At 41.9% G+C, this 14,671-nt stretch overlaps 1 protein-coding gene across 2 annotated transcripts in view; it reads right to left on the bottom strand.

Moving 5' to 3' along the window:
* The window catches only part of si:ch73-22o12.1 (nectin-2), a 112,121-nt gene that overhangs the window by 55,209 nt on the left and 42,241 nt on the right, over positions 1-14,671 (bottom strand). For both annotated transcript variants that reach the window (XM_036594816.1, XM_036594824.1), the window contains exons 4-6: positions 12,796-13,092; positions 12,302-12,419; positions 10,033-10,181 (exon numbers count right to left, since the gene is read on the bottom strand). In XM_036594816.1, the coding sequence (XP_036450709.1) occupies positions 10,033-10,181; positions 12,302-12,419; positions 12,796-13,092 (564 nt within the window). The remainder of the gene's footprint in view (positions 1-10,032; positions 10,182-12,301; positions 12,420-12,795; positions 13,093-14,671) is intronic.

Genomic DNA, 14,671 nt, shown 5'->3' with positions numbered 1-14,671 from the left:
ACAAATATAGAACAGTATACAAACACACACAGCCCAATAACCCACAGTGAATAAGAGAGTGTGTGTGTGTGTGTGTGTGTGTGTGTGTGTGTGTGTGTGTGTGTTTCCGAGACAATGTGGTCATCTGCCAGTGTGTCCCTCACACATTCGAAAGGATTCAGAATGTAAACGGTCACGGAGAGCGGAACAGTCCACAGTTTGTGTGGATATGATCGGGTCTGACCAACATGATCATTTAAAGGAGCTTTAATTTTCGAGAGATTTTAAAGGAGATTTAATTTCACATAATCAAAAATAATATAGTAGCTATATTAATCTCAAATACCACTGGACTGAGGCTTAGATTTGATCAGAGATGGGACTAGAGTCGCATGCTGACTGACTCATGTTAACTGACTCATGACTCGACTTGCACCTGCTCTTACTTGACCTGAGACTTGACTTGGACCTGCCATTAATTGATCTACGACTGAACTCAGACTCACCCATAACTGACTCTCAACTCAGACTCACCCATAACTGACTCTCAACTCAGACTCACCCTTAACTGACCCCCCGGCTTAGACTCGCCCTTAACCGAGTCTCGACTCGGACTCGCTCTTTACTGACTCTCGACTCGGACTCGCCCTTAACCGACTCTCGACTCGGACTCGCCCTTAACCGACTCTCGACTCGGACTCGCCCTTAACCGACTCTCGACTCCGACTTGCTCTTAACTGAGTCTCTATTTGGACTCACCCTGACTTGCAACTTGCCTTGTGCTTAATTGATCTACAACTCGACTCGGACTCACACCACTGACTTACAACTCAACTCTGACTCATACTTAACCGACACACAATTTGACTCAGGCTTGCCCTCAAGTGACACTCGCCTTGACTCAGACTTACACTTGACTCATGACTCGACTATGACCCGCCCTTAACTGACTCTCAACTCTGACTCACCCTGACCTGCAACTTGGCTTAACTGATTGGGTAACTGATCTGCAACTCGATTCAGACTCACACCACTGACTCAGGACTTGACTCGGACTCATACTTAAGTGATTCACAATTTGACTCTAATTTGCCCTTAAGTGACACTCACCTCGACACAGGCTCACACCTGACCCATGACTCGACTCAGACTCGCCCTTAACTGACTCTCGACTTGGACTCACCCTGACTGCACGCTGACTGACTTGCGACTCGTCTCGGACTCGCCGTTAACTGACTCATGATTCGACTTGTACCTGCTCTTACTTGACCTGTGACTCAACTTGGACCTGCCTTTAATTGATCTACGACTCAACTCAGACTCCCGCTTAACTGACTCTCGACTCTGACTCGCCCTTATCTGACTCTCGACTCGGACTCGCAACTCTGACTCGCCCTTAACTGACTCTCGACTTGGACCCACCCAGACCTGACATGTGCTTAACTGATCTGCAACTGAACTCATGACCAGAATCTGACTCGCCCGTAACTGACTTTCAGCCCAGACTTGCCCTTAACTGACTCGTGACTCGATCCGTACTCGCTCTTAACTGACTTGCAACCTGACTTGGACTCGCCCTTAACCGACTTGCGACTCAGACTCAGACCCTCGACTGACTCGGTGCTCGCTAGCTAGATTACACATGGTTCAACAGTACGGTTGATTGTATCATGACTATGAATGTGGTTTTCTTATCTAACATATTATAAGAAACATTCAGAGCTTTATCAGTGGAATTTCCATAAAAACAACCCGGGTCAATCTTATCGACCCAGCGATACATCAGTGGGCTCCTGGTGCGCGAATAGGAGTGCACACAGGACCCCAGGGACCGCAGAGTGATGGTTAAATATGACATCACTTTCAGGGGAAAAAAAAATCTCCCTCGCTCTTTTTACATTCTTTCATTTCCTCCATCTGTCGTTCTCTCGTTTATGCTTGAGTCATTTCGTTCCTCCCTCGATGCTCTCCTGGCTCTAAGTGGGTGACACTGCCCTAAAAGCAAAGCTAAAACAGGAGCTCCGCTTTCGCACGGTCCCTTGGTACAAACGCACAAGAAACACGCTGTTTCTAATCGCACCATCACTCTGTACCCATCACCCCCACCTCCACACACACACACACACACACACACACACACACACACACACACACACACACACACACAGAGAGCTGTATCCGATGCGAAGCTTCAGGAGAGACTTCAGGAATGAGATTATGTCTGAGTTAGTCATTGTGTTCCTGTTTACACCCCACTGTAAAACTCCCTGCTTTCTCTCTTACGCAGTACTTCGAGTGGCCATTAAGTACAAGTTACACAAGTAATCCACTTCCATTTAAGGGGAAAGTCAAAGGAGGAAAAGCCGTCAATCCTCTGGGGTCTGAGGGCATTTTCTTTTTATTTTTAGCATATATTCTTAAATTCACTTCGAAAGGCTCTTGCATCAGATATGACACCCACATGTTATATAATAATATGTTCCAAACAATCTCAGTTCTCTCTGTAACGAGGCCCTTTTGACCTGGAGGACTGTGTAAAGAGATAATTCGGCCCTAAAGCTGAAAAACTGGAGTCCGGTTTCGGAAATTCTTAATATCGCTTGTGAAATGAACCAAAAATATCCAGCCAACAGCGTCCTGTGACCACTGACGAAGGACTAGAGGACGACCAACACAAACTGTGCAGCAGCAGATGAGCTATCGTCTCTGACTTTACATCTACGAGGTGGACTGACCAGGTAGGAGTGTCTAACAGAGTGGACAGTGAGTGGACACAGTGTTTAAAAACTCCAGCTGTGTCTGATCCACTCGTACCAGCACAACACACAGACACACCACCACCACATCAGTGTCACCGCTGAGAATGATCCACCACCCAAATAGTACCTGCTCTGTGAGGGTCCTGACCACTGAAGAACAGGGTAACAAAGTATGAAACAGATGGACTACAGTCTGTAACTGTAGAACTACAAAGTGCTCTATATGATCAGTGGAGATGATAAAATGGACAATGAGTGTAGAAACAAGGAGGTGGACCAGTCGGTGTATATATTGGTGAGTTTATATACATTTATACATACATACATACTCAAAACTTCTCGGTATCTCCCACGCTCCTCCCACTCTCCTTCTCCAGTCAGAATCAGTCAGTGCATCTGATTTACAATCAGAACTAAACCGAGAAACAGTGTGTGGATCAGTGAGTCGAGGCTGGGGAAGTTTCTGCTGTTCATTTGCGTCCTCTATATTGTTTAAAGAGAACATGCGGTCCATCTACAACATCCTGAAGCTCAGGCACAACAGACACATCCATGCGTCGCCCACACAGCTGCTGCTCCTACATACAGAACGCTGGCAAAAATCCCATTCAGCCTAGCGAGGAACTGTAGCGTGCCTCTCAGTTCATATCGATGTACATACATTTAGAGTGCTATTCATTTCAAATATTTATTTTATGTGTCCAAGGCCAAACTGCTGACACAGACCGGGTGTGACCTGTCGGGATGTGTACTTTACATCGTCAGGTACAAACGTGTGACTGATAAGTTTAACAGTATGTTCAGCAGCTTCAGCTGTTTAAATTCTGCTCGGGAGCCAAGACTCCAGTCCAACACAGTCACAGAGCAGCTTTACTTTACTGATGGCTTTACTGATATAAATTACTGTGCGTTCGCTTAGCCGATCAATCAGATGTTTATCGCTAAAAACCTCAGTTTCATGACAAAAACAACAACATTCACCCTATCAAATTTTAAATAAACATCATTTTAATGTAACTATTCACACCGAGTTTATGTCCTGTGATGAAAACTGAGTTGTGTGCTACAGTTTCTCAATAGGTTGAATGAGATTTTTGCCAAAGCTGGTTCAGCCTCGCAACAGTAGACTGGAGAGAGCGCGCTTGTGGGCGGGGCTTAAATAGATAAATTAACATTCCAGCAATGAGAGTGAGAAGAACAGGGCAGAACAAAGGGTGAGAGAGATAGAGTGAAAGAGCGAGAAAGAAAGAGACAGAGAGAGAGAGAGAGAGAAAGAAGGTAAAAGGAAGCAAGAGAGAAACACGGAAAGTAGTAAAGACAGAAAAGAGATAATGAAGAAAAAGAAGGAGAAAGTAAGAAAGAAAGAAAAAGGAAGACTGAACAAGGGAGAGAGAGAAAGAGGGAGTAACAAAGGAAAAAAAACAGAAAGTAAAGAGACAATAAAACAAACAAATAGAGAAAGAGAAAGAAAGAAAGTAAGAAAAAGAGAACACAAGAAAGCAGGGAAGAAAGAAAGAAAATAAGGGGGGGAGAAAAAAAACAGAAGAACAAAAAACAGAGAACAAAAAAACAAAGAAAGAGATAAACAAAGAGAAAAAAAAAAGCATAAAAGAAAGTAAGAAAGAACGACAGAGAAAATTAGAGTATGAAAGAGAGAAAGCAATAAATATAGAGGAGGAAAGAAACAAACAAAGGTAAAAAGAAAGTAAATCAGAGAGAGAGAGAGAGACAAAGAGAGGGCGAGCGAGCAAGAGAGAGTGTATGCAGTTCTGGTTGTGAAGGAGTTTGAAACAGATGTAGACTCTCTCTCTCTCGTGGGGGAGGTTATCAGCCGTACCACTCTCCACTCCCACACACACACACACACACACACACACACACAGAGCAGTAACTCCATGACAAGTTAAATCTGTTCAGGCTGACCTGAGTCGCCATGGAGACGGTTGCCGGGGGCCCGGGTACCGAGCAGGTACTGGCCATTTCACGCCTGTCAACACTGTTCCACTCACCTACCATCACACTGCAAACACCCGACCCCGACACACACTCCCCTCACACCACACACACCCCGACACACACCCATCCCTCACACTACATCCCTCAGCAAACACGTCGTTAACACAGCCCACCACAACCACCCCGCTTAACGCCCCCCCCCACCCAAAATCTCCGCTCTGTGGCTGTGGCTGAGGGTCCGGAACTGAGCCACTCTCATTCTCGGTGCCCAACTTTCAGACCTGCCATTTCCCAGCTTTCCAAACAGAAACAACATGGAAACGTCAGAAAATAACACCACTATAGCGCTCTGGAATAACTACAGCCGCACACACGGAAAGAGCTTAAAATTCCAATAATGACTTTATATCTCATAATAATGACTTAATACGTTGGAATAATCACTGAACTTCTCACAAAATCAACTTCCCATGTCGAAATAAAGACTTAGTATCTCATAATAATGTCTGATTATTCTGGATTAATGACGCTGAACACATGAAAATATTATTATGCACAACTGAAACACCACCAATCAGAACACTGTATAAACACACAACACACAGCCCAGCGCAGCACTACAGCCTAATTAGCATTTCACCATCTCTACGTCCTCCTCATCCCTCACTCAGAGTGGCGGAAGAGAGGAGCGAGGGATGAAGAGGCCAGGAGCTGAAACAGCAGAGGCTGACTTATCCTCTCTGAGCGGCTTGAGTGAGAGAGAGAGAGAGAGAGAGAGAGAGAGAGAGAGAGAGAGAGAGAGAGAGAGAGAGAGAGAGGTGTAATGTTAAAAGACCACAAAGTGAATGTGTAAGCAAAGCGAAAGAGAGTTTAAAACAACTAACTGCAGAGTAGATGAAGAAAGTGGGAGAGAGACTATTAGAGAGAGAGAGAGAGAGAGAGAGAGAGAGAGAGAGAGAGAGAGAGAGAGAGAGAGAGAGAGAGAGACACATCCTCCCAAGGGGATTTTAAATGCCATCAGCGTCCATTGCTCCCTCTCTACTCTGATCGTTCCTCTCGCTCTGTCTCTCTCTCGCTCTGTCTCTCTCTCGCTCTCGCTCTCGCTCTCCCATTAAAATATTATTGAGTGAGGAAGGATGACCATGCAAACCGGGTGATCAAGGTTTTGGAGGATTGAAGAGTTTTACACAGTCTACAGCAAGAGTCAAACAGGGACAGAGAGAGAGTGAGAGAGAGAGCAAAAAAGATTAAAAAATGAAAAGGGAAATGGAGAAGCAAAAAGGAGAAAGAAGGGAGACAGGGAGAAAAGAGCATGAGATCCCAAAAAAAAACAGAAAAATGAAAAATAAAACGTAAAAAAAAAAAAGAAAGAAAGCATGAAAAAAAGAAGCCAGAGAGAGAGAGAGAGACAGAGAGAGAGCGAGGGAGAAAGAAAGAGAGAGACAGAGAGAGAGAGAGTAAAAGAAGGAAAAAATATTAAAAAAAGGAAAAAGGTAAGAGAAATAAAAGTGGGAAAGGAGAATAAGAAACAGAAAAAAGTGAAAAAGGAAGAAAAGGAGAGAGATGAAAAACAGTACGACAGAGGGAGAAATAAAAAAGGGAAAGAGCAAGAGATACAGAAAAAAGAACAGAAAAATAAAAAATGTGAAAAAGAGAAGAGAAAAAGAGAGAGAGAGAGAGAGAGAGAGAGAGAGAGAGAGAGAGAGAGAGAAAGAAACAGACAGAAAGAGAGACAGAGTAAGAAAGAAAGAAGGAAAGAAGGGAAGAAAGAAAGAAGGAAGGAAGGAAGGAAAAAAAAAGAAAGAAAGAAAGAGACAGACAGAGAGAAAGTCCGAGAGCGAGGACCAAACACTCCACTCTGGCCATAAAAAGATCATACATTATACAGAAGCTACAGCTTCAAACACCTCAACCTGCTTCTCTCACTCTCTCTCTCTCTCTCACACACAGCTACACACACACACACTCAGCTACACACACACACACACACAGCTACACACACACACACACAGATACACACAGATACACACAGATACACACAGATACACACACTTCTTAAGCTTCTAAGTGAAGTTTCTTGTTCACAGCCACCACGAGGTCCTCAGAAACCACACTGAGGATTCAGTGGAAGCTGATTGACTGGAAACCAGCCGGCCTGCTATAGTTGAAGTGACAGTCCAGTGAAAAATCAAATTTGCTGTTTTCCCCCCTTTAAATCAAATGTAGTTCATCAGCCAAGACACTTTTAGAGTCTGATGTCTGTTCGTTCAGTTTTGCACTGAAGCTACGAGGCTATTTACACCAGTTAGCGCCGTGCAAACCGCAGGCCTGCATCACCACACACACGCCTCACACCGTGCCGAGTTTTTCTCAAATTTCATGTCCACCTCTGATGTTTGGGTGTTTCTATGTTCTCAAAAACACAAGTTATATGTTATAAGTCATAAGTTTGCTAAACCTCTCTTTATCAGTCACAAGTGAACAGGCTGTTTTGTGTTACTGTGCCTTTAAGAGTGGCATATGTAAATGAGCTCTGTTCTGATTGGCCCTGTATTGTGGCTAGTTCAAAAAGCAGTCCACTCCTTATAACCTCAGTGTGAATAAACAGAGCTAAGCTGCTGTCAGCTGAAGGTGGATGTATGGGATATGAGTGACATCACAAAAACAATGAATTCACAACAGGCTGGTTTTGCAGCTTAGTTTCCATACATAGAATGTATGGACTGGAGTGGATGGTCTGTTTTGAGCATTTAACAATGTCTACATGGGTTATTCTCCATTTGGAGTGGGAACTCAGGTGAACACATTTATTAAAAAATCAATTTCTTTCATCCCAAAACTAAATCTTAACATCTCCTATTGTCATATATGCAGAATGGAGAGCTTAATTCCAAACATATTTTACAGTCCCTGGTGTTATATTAATATGGTGTAACACCATAGCGACGGTGACTCCAGTGACAATCTGGTTAAATCTGAGGATTCAGTAAATTGGCTGACTCATTGGTGATCAGGTGACCTTGTGCAACTATTTAAAATCAGTAATAAAAATGATAAATGATGTTATTTTGACCATTTTAATTACCCAGCCATTAAAGCACATAACACAGATGACACATTGAATTTATGAGCTGCCTGATAAACAGAATTACTAATAAATTAATGAAATATAGTGAGTGAGCGTGACTCGCCTTCTCATGCCTCGAAATGCTTCCTTTCTGAAGAGCCTCGACCCGAAAAAGCAGTTTAATAGAGCTGAAAATACTGTGTTAAGAGTCCTGATAACACCAGTGACCAAAATGTCTGAAAAATGATTTGTTTTTTAAAATAAAATACATATTTTTTAATGTAGCATAACATTAGTGATATAAAAAGTAAATGTGAATCTGTTTTATACAAATTCCTAAGTTAAGCCTATTAAAGATAGTGTTATTCGTTAAAAAATGGTTGAAAATTGATTTTGTGATGAGCCGTTTTACAGATGCAGAGTGACAGAAACAGGATAAACAAAGAAAAATCTGAGAAATCATAAGGAAAAAGTGTTATTTAATCTTAGGTCAACTGTGTAAATGTACATACTGACTTTTGGAGCTCTGCCTAATATTTTAAGCATCTTTTTAAGCCCTACAACCTTTGTGACATGGTTTCCCACTCCAAACGAAGAATGACCCAGATGCTACATTAAACTCTAATTTCATAAAAGCAAGGAAAATTCATTTTTCCATGATACGGTCCTTTAAGTCACGTGAAACTGTGTGAATGTAATTTTTTTTAAAACTGTTCCTTTAATGATGTATCGCATTTGAACTCTGAAGATCTTCTAAGGTTGAACTAATAGACTTAAAGAAAGCAATAAAAAAATGAATGAACTATCCAGAGCACAGTTCACACATTCAGAGTGAAAGGGGTGACACATGCAGGATATGGAGACAGACAGATGAATGAAGTGATGCATAAACGCAACAAAAGAACAGTATGGATCCAACAAACTGCCTTACGCCACCACCCACAATCCCCTGGGAGTGGACACCCAGAATATCTGCTGCTATTCTGAGCTCCACATCATCGCCACACAAAAAAACACTATAAAGCTGCACAATATATCATTTGTCATCTGTTATTGTGGTATTGGCCTGCAGAAGGCCCTCTAACCAATCAGAGTGTATTTTACTGTGTGCTGTGAGCATCCCAACCAATCACAGCTCCAGATGGGTGTTTTTTTAATAAAGCATTCATTCCACCGATTTTCTACATTTCTATCTAATTCAGTGTTTGAGATGTAAACAAAGTCATTCAGAGTGGTTTGATGTGAAAAGGCTCATTGTAGAGACTCAGATTTCTTTAGAGAGGTGGTGATAGGAACCACGAGTCGCCATGACTACAACACAGATATAGCCATTTTATTTACTATCCAAAACCACCAGTGAACCAACACGAGTCTTCTGAGTTTATATGTGATGTTAATGATGGTAAAATAGTCATAAATCTGAAAAAATAGTTTTCTCTGGGGACTAGTTTGCCCTAAAAACACCCTTTATGTATCCCTCCACCATAAATGGATTAAAATAAGTTGATTAAAATATGTTTCAGACCACAAAACCCTCGTGAAACAGTGTCTCAGACAGCAGGCAGCATCTTCCTAATCATAAATTGTAATAACTTTCTGTGAGGGAGCTTTTAGAGGTGGACGTCTGGTTCCTATCACCACCACTATGAACAGTTATGACTCGATAAGTTTCTCTAGAATAGTTTCTCACACCAAACCACTCTGAACAACTTTGTTTACAAAAATTTAGCATAATTAAATGGCTTAGATGTAAACAGTCATTCAGAGTGGTGTGATCTGTGTGAGTCAGAAATTTACACAGTGGTAGTGATAGGAACCAGACATCTGAAACGTTATTACACAACAATATGCAATACAAATATGCCTGAGACACTGTTTCATGACAGATTTGAAATGAGGCATACTTATTTTAATAAAAGAGTTTTTAATAGTAAATGAACTTTCTATATTTGTGTTATAGATATCGCGAGGCCTGGTTCCTATCACCACCACTGTAAACAAATCTGAGTCTCTACAATCAACCGTTTCACACCAAACCACTCTGAATGACTTTGCTTACCACTGAATTATGCAGACATCTTGAAAAATCTGTGGAATTGTCCTAGAAACTGCAAGATGTAGCAACGATCATATTTAATGCATATGGTGCAGCCCTACTACACGACAGGCTCAGAGCAGAGGTAGTGTACGTGTATACTCTGTGGAGCTGAAGCTCAGTCATGTGAGAGTGAACAGCGTTCCTACTGCATGTATATGGATGGTTTCACTCACCCCTGACCATCACGCTGACCTGGTCCTTTCCTGTGCCGAGGCTGTTCTTGACCTCGCAGATGAAAGTGGCGTTGACCGTCTCATCCACTTTAGGCACGGTCAGTGTGCTCTCCTTCACCGTAACCGTATCCGGCATCAGACCAGAAATCCTGTCACAGCACATTAAAACAACGTCAAAACAACGTCAAAGAGTCCAATAATTTCCTTTATTTTACCTTCCCCCCCACTGAAATCCACATACAACAATATTCGTGTGAGTTTATGTACCAGAAACATTGCAACTTCTCCACGTTCCACATACGAAACGTAAAAAGAATGGCGTTTATTGTTTTCATGTGGATTTTCATATTATATCATTAATAAATATTCATTAAGGGTCCATATATCAATGATTAAGATTTATTAATGATATTATACATATATTTGGTGCATATGATTCTTCCCTCAAGCCTTTAACTAGCTTACTGTTGCTTAGTTTATATGCATATATATATATGCATATATATATATATATATATATATATATATATATATATATATATATATATATATATATATATATATATATATATATATATATAAATAAATTTCACTTCCTCATAAGTGATTGAAGCATAGCTCAACCTCTCTTTTCAGCAGATAGGAATGTGTGTGTGTGTGTGTGTGTGTGTGTGTGTGTGTAGATATACATATAAATACACACACACACACACACACACACACACACACACACACACACATACACACACACACACATACACACACACATATATATAATGCTTTTTTGGTTACTGTGCCTTTAACACTGATAAGACCTCTGTTTTGATTGGCTGCCCTAGTATTGGGCCCTGTTCAGGCTAAATCATACAGGTCAAACTCTTAAGTTTGTACTAAAGCACTAAAGTACTCAAGAACATTGGAAAACAATCAACCTACAGCCATTCCTTTCAATCCTGTGTGACCTCACAACCATGGTGAACTAAAAACAGGATGTTTCTGCTGCTTAATTTCTATATACGAATGTAACACTCGGGGAGTGAATGGTACATTTTAAAACTTGCAATAGTATTTTTCATACTACATCAAATAAATTTTGAATAAGTGTTTTTTTTTCTCATGATATGGGCCCTTTAAAGAAAAACTGCTTTATTACTGCAACAGCTGGGCCATCATAATCATAATAGGCGCATTTTATTTTTGGACCCAAACAGTCAAGATAATTGCAGGCAATCACACAGACAATGACATACTCTGAACAACCGTAAAAAGGGAGAGTTACATCGGTAGAGAAATTCCTATCTGCTGAAGAGAGAGCTTGAGCTATGCTTCAATCACTTATGAGGAAATGATACCAGTTGAAGGGGAATTCCACCACTTTTTTCCAAAATTTTTGCATAATAAAATGATTAAGATGAAATCAAAGTCATTCAGAGTGGTTTGTTGTGAAACGCTCAGTTCTAGAGAAATTGCAGAGTCAGAATCGTTTACAGTGGTGGTGATAGGAACCGGACGTCTGACTTCTAAAAGCTCCCTCACAGAAAGTTATTACAAGAAATGGTTATTAATTCACTGCCTGATGCTTGAGACAATGTTTTATGATAGTTCTGAGATAAAATTTTGGCTTAAAACGTATTTTTAGGTGGGTGTCATGAGCAAAAATAGTCCCCAAAGAAACCGTATTTTTGCTGTCGGTTTACTGGTGGTTTTGGATAGCAAATAAAATGGTTATATTTGTGTTGTGACCATCGTGACCGCTGTAAAGAAACCGTTGGTAATTGAGTAAGGAAGTTTCCCTACAGTGAACCATTTCACATCAAACCACTCTGAATTACTGTCAACATCTTGATGGAATTATGGAGAAAAGTTGAAATATGGGTGGAATTCCCCTTCGAAGAGTCAGGAGACATGGTTCCCATCTCTTCCTGAATGATCTTAAAGCCTCTGGCCTCCATCAAATCCAATGCCCTTGTAGCAGCCATTGACCATTACTGCTGCCAGGATAAGCTATTTATATATCATAGGTTACGAATAGGTCACAAGGCCTGAGGTTTAAGCTCATAAAGCTCAGGATGAACCTTGCTGAAGTCCAGCAGTGACTATGGAAACCAGGACCGGTCAGGAAGACGGAAGGAGGCTGGAAAGGAGGCTAATGGGGCTAATGGGGGCTAATGGGAAATCATTAAAAACCACTGATAGAGCCCTTTGAAGGGAGCTCATTGGGCAGCATTAGACGGACCAGAGGCCTGGCATTTGCACTGGAAACACTCACGTTCTCCAGGTGAAGGTGGTGGGAGCAGGGTTCCCCTGAGCCTGGCAGGTCAGCACCACGTTTGTGCGCCCTAAATACCAGTTACCATCATAGCCCACGATCCGCACCTGAGGAGGATCTGAGAGAAAAGAGGAGGAGGGGGTGTAGAAAGAGAAAGGTTAACCATGTGCTGCGAGCGTGAAGGTTTTATTTGAACATTAACTAGCACAACACGAGTGACATCAGCCCTGAGGCAGAGCGCATGCTAATCCAGTGCAGCAGCTCATACTACAGGTTCCTGACTGCCAATGAGCTTAATAGCCTTTAGTGTGGAACACATTTGTATTAGCGCTATTGAAAAACATGGTACTGTTTTCCTCCTGAGTCGCTCGAGTGAACCCGAGTGGCTACACAAACAGCCAGGCAGCAATCTGGAAATAATGAGGCTCTTGAGACTCGCTCTATTCGGCGGCTCTGCTAATGAACGGAATTGGCGCTCGGAACTGTGGGCGTACATTCGATCACCAGCTTCATGGGGAAAGTCTCCGGCTTGGTCAGCGTCCGGTGTGACACCTCGCAGCTGATGTCCTTGCCGTTGTCAGCCTGAGTCGGCACCAGCCAGTACTCGCTCTTCACCGTCACCGTGTTGTCCGAGTTGTCCGTCTTCGTTGGGATCGTTCCGTTGCCGCCCACCGAAGTCGACCAGGTGATGGTTGCCGGCGGACGGCCGTTAGCCGACACGCAGCGGGCCACGACGACCGCGGCTGTGCCGGCCTGTACGGTGACGGTGGAGGCGGTGTTCGAAGGCTTGGCTGGAAAAGAAAGAAAAAGAGATTTAGAGGATTTTTCTGATGTACAGTCATCAATAAGAATGGACAAACGCAAACTGCCCAGTGAAAAGCAGTACTAGAAGTCATCTACGTGCGTCCTCTGAGGCACGTGAAGCTCCACTACATCTTCTCAAATTGCTGGTAACCCAACGTCAACAGCTCAACACGTCTTGAAGGAGAACGCTGACCACTAATTCTGTTACGTCAGCTAAGAGAAGCCCAGCTAGCATCACACTGAGCGGTTTGCGGTGGTGGGGAGGACCATCCTAACCACTCAGAGAGGGAAGACAATCATATTTGGACACCTAGTCACGGACGGTGGAGGCATCACTGGGGATCAAACTCACGAGCCAGTGTTTAGATGGCTGCACCACTCAGGAGCCAAGTGACCATCTTGAAATCTAAAATTTAGTCTGGTAGCATGTGGTCTGAAACTGCTGCTGTCAGAGCAAAACATTGTACCTCCATTTTTTGTCATTTTTCCGTTTTTGACATAATTTGAAAGCACTTGCTGTCCTTTATATTGTGTTTAAATTTCATTATGAAAGTACCAAAAGAAACAGCCCAAAACTACATGGGGAAAAAACTCTGGTTCCATTGACTTACATTAGTATGAAAAGGTAAAAAAGTTACCATTTTGGAGATTCGAGGTTTTGCTCCGACAGCAGTGATATACAGGTGAATGATCTAGTTTACTAAACTGTAGGAAAAACACACGAATCACTAAACAAGTTTTTAATAATCTGATTTCAGCAGTTATCTGATCATTCAAGTGGTCATGTCAACATCACACTCCAACATCTTTGATCGAACTAAGGCCTAGAAATCTGAAAAAGAGAGCTGGATTTTAGCTCAGGGAAGGGGTTTTCCAGCACTTTGTAAACTCTTACTCTGATTTCTTTCACTTCTTCTCAGTCTGTGCATGTGCGAAAACAGGCTGCTGTCCCAGAAACGACAAGCAGCGTTTGACACAGCACCCGCGAGACGGCAACAAAACACTTTTGGACGCTGAAACCGACTACATGCTTGATGAAATGAAGGATTTAAATATTCTTCATCTTCTAGATGATGTACGTACATATTTTTCGCTAAAGTGACTCAATGCTTAACCTCTTACTCTCCAGCGTATATTTTGGTTTTTCCATCTGAATTCACATGACCAAACTGTAAGGCAAATTATTCAGTAACTGCATGAAATAAATGCAAATTTTTTATTTTATTTATTGATTTTTTTTTGTAAAAGCTCAGCTGAGCTGTTACAGCTGAAAGCCAAAAATCTTAGATGCTCTTTGTATTATTTTATAAAAATAATTTTTACAGAGCAGATCACTGAAGAGACGCCATCTGTTTATAGTTTATAGCCCAGATTTGTGGAAAAATGGGTCGACTTTCAGTACAAAAAAAAAAAACTGAGTTCAGCTTCTTTTATTATAAGGGTTTAAAATTACATCACCCATCTATTTGACTGAAAGAAGACAGTTACAGCTCTCATACGACCCCCACCTTCTGAATGTAGCTTATGAAATATGAACGTTATGAAGAATATGACAAAGTGCATTTT

This window comes from Colossoma macropomum, unplaced genomic scaffold, assembly GCF_904425465.1.
Source record: "Colossoma macropomum unplaced genomic scaffold, Colossoma_macropomum, whole genome shotgun sequence".
NCBI classification, from domain to species: domain Eukaryota; kingdom Metazoa; phylum Chordata; class Actinopteri; order Characiformes; family Serrasalmidae; genus Colossoma; species Colossoma macropomum.
This window is presented reverse-complemented; position numbering and strand designations above follow the sequence as displayed.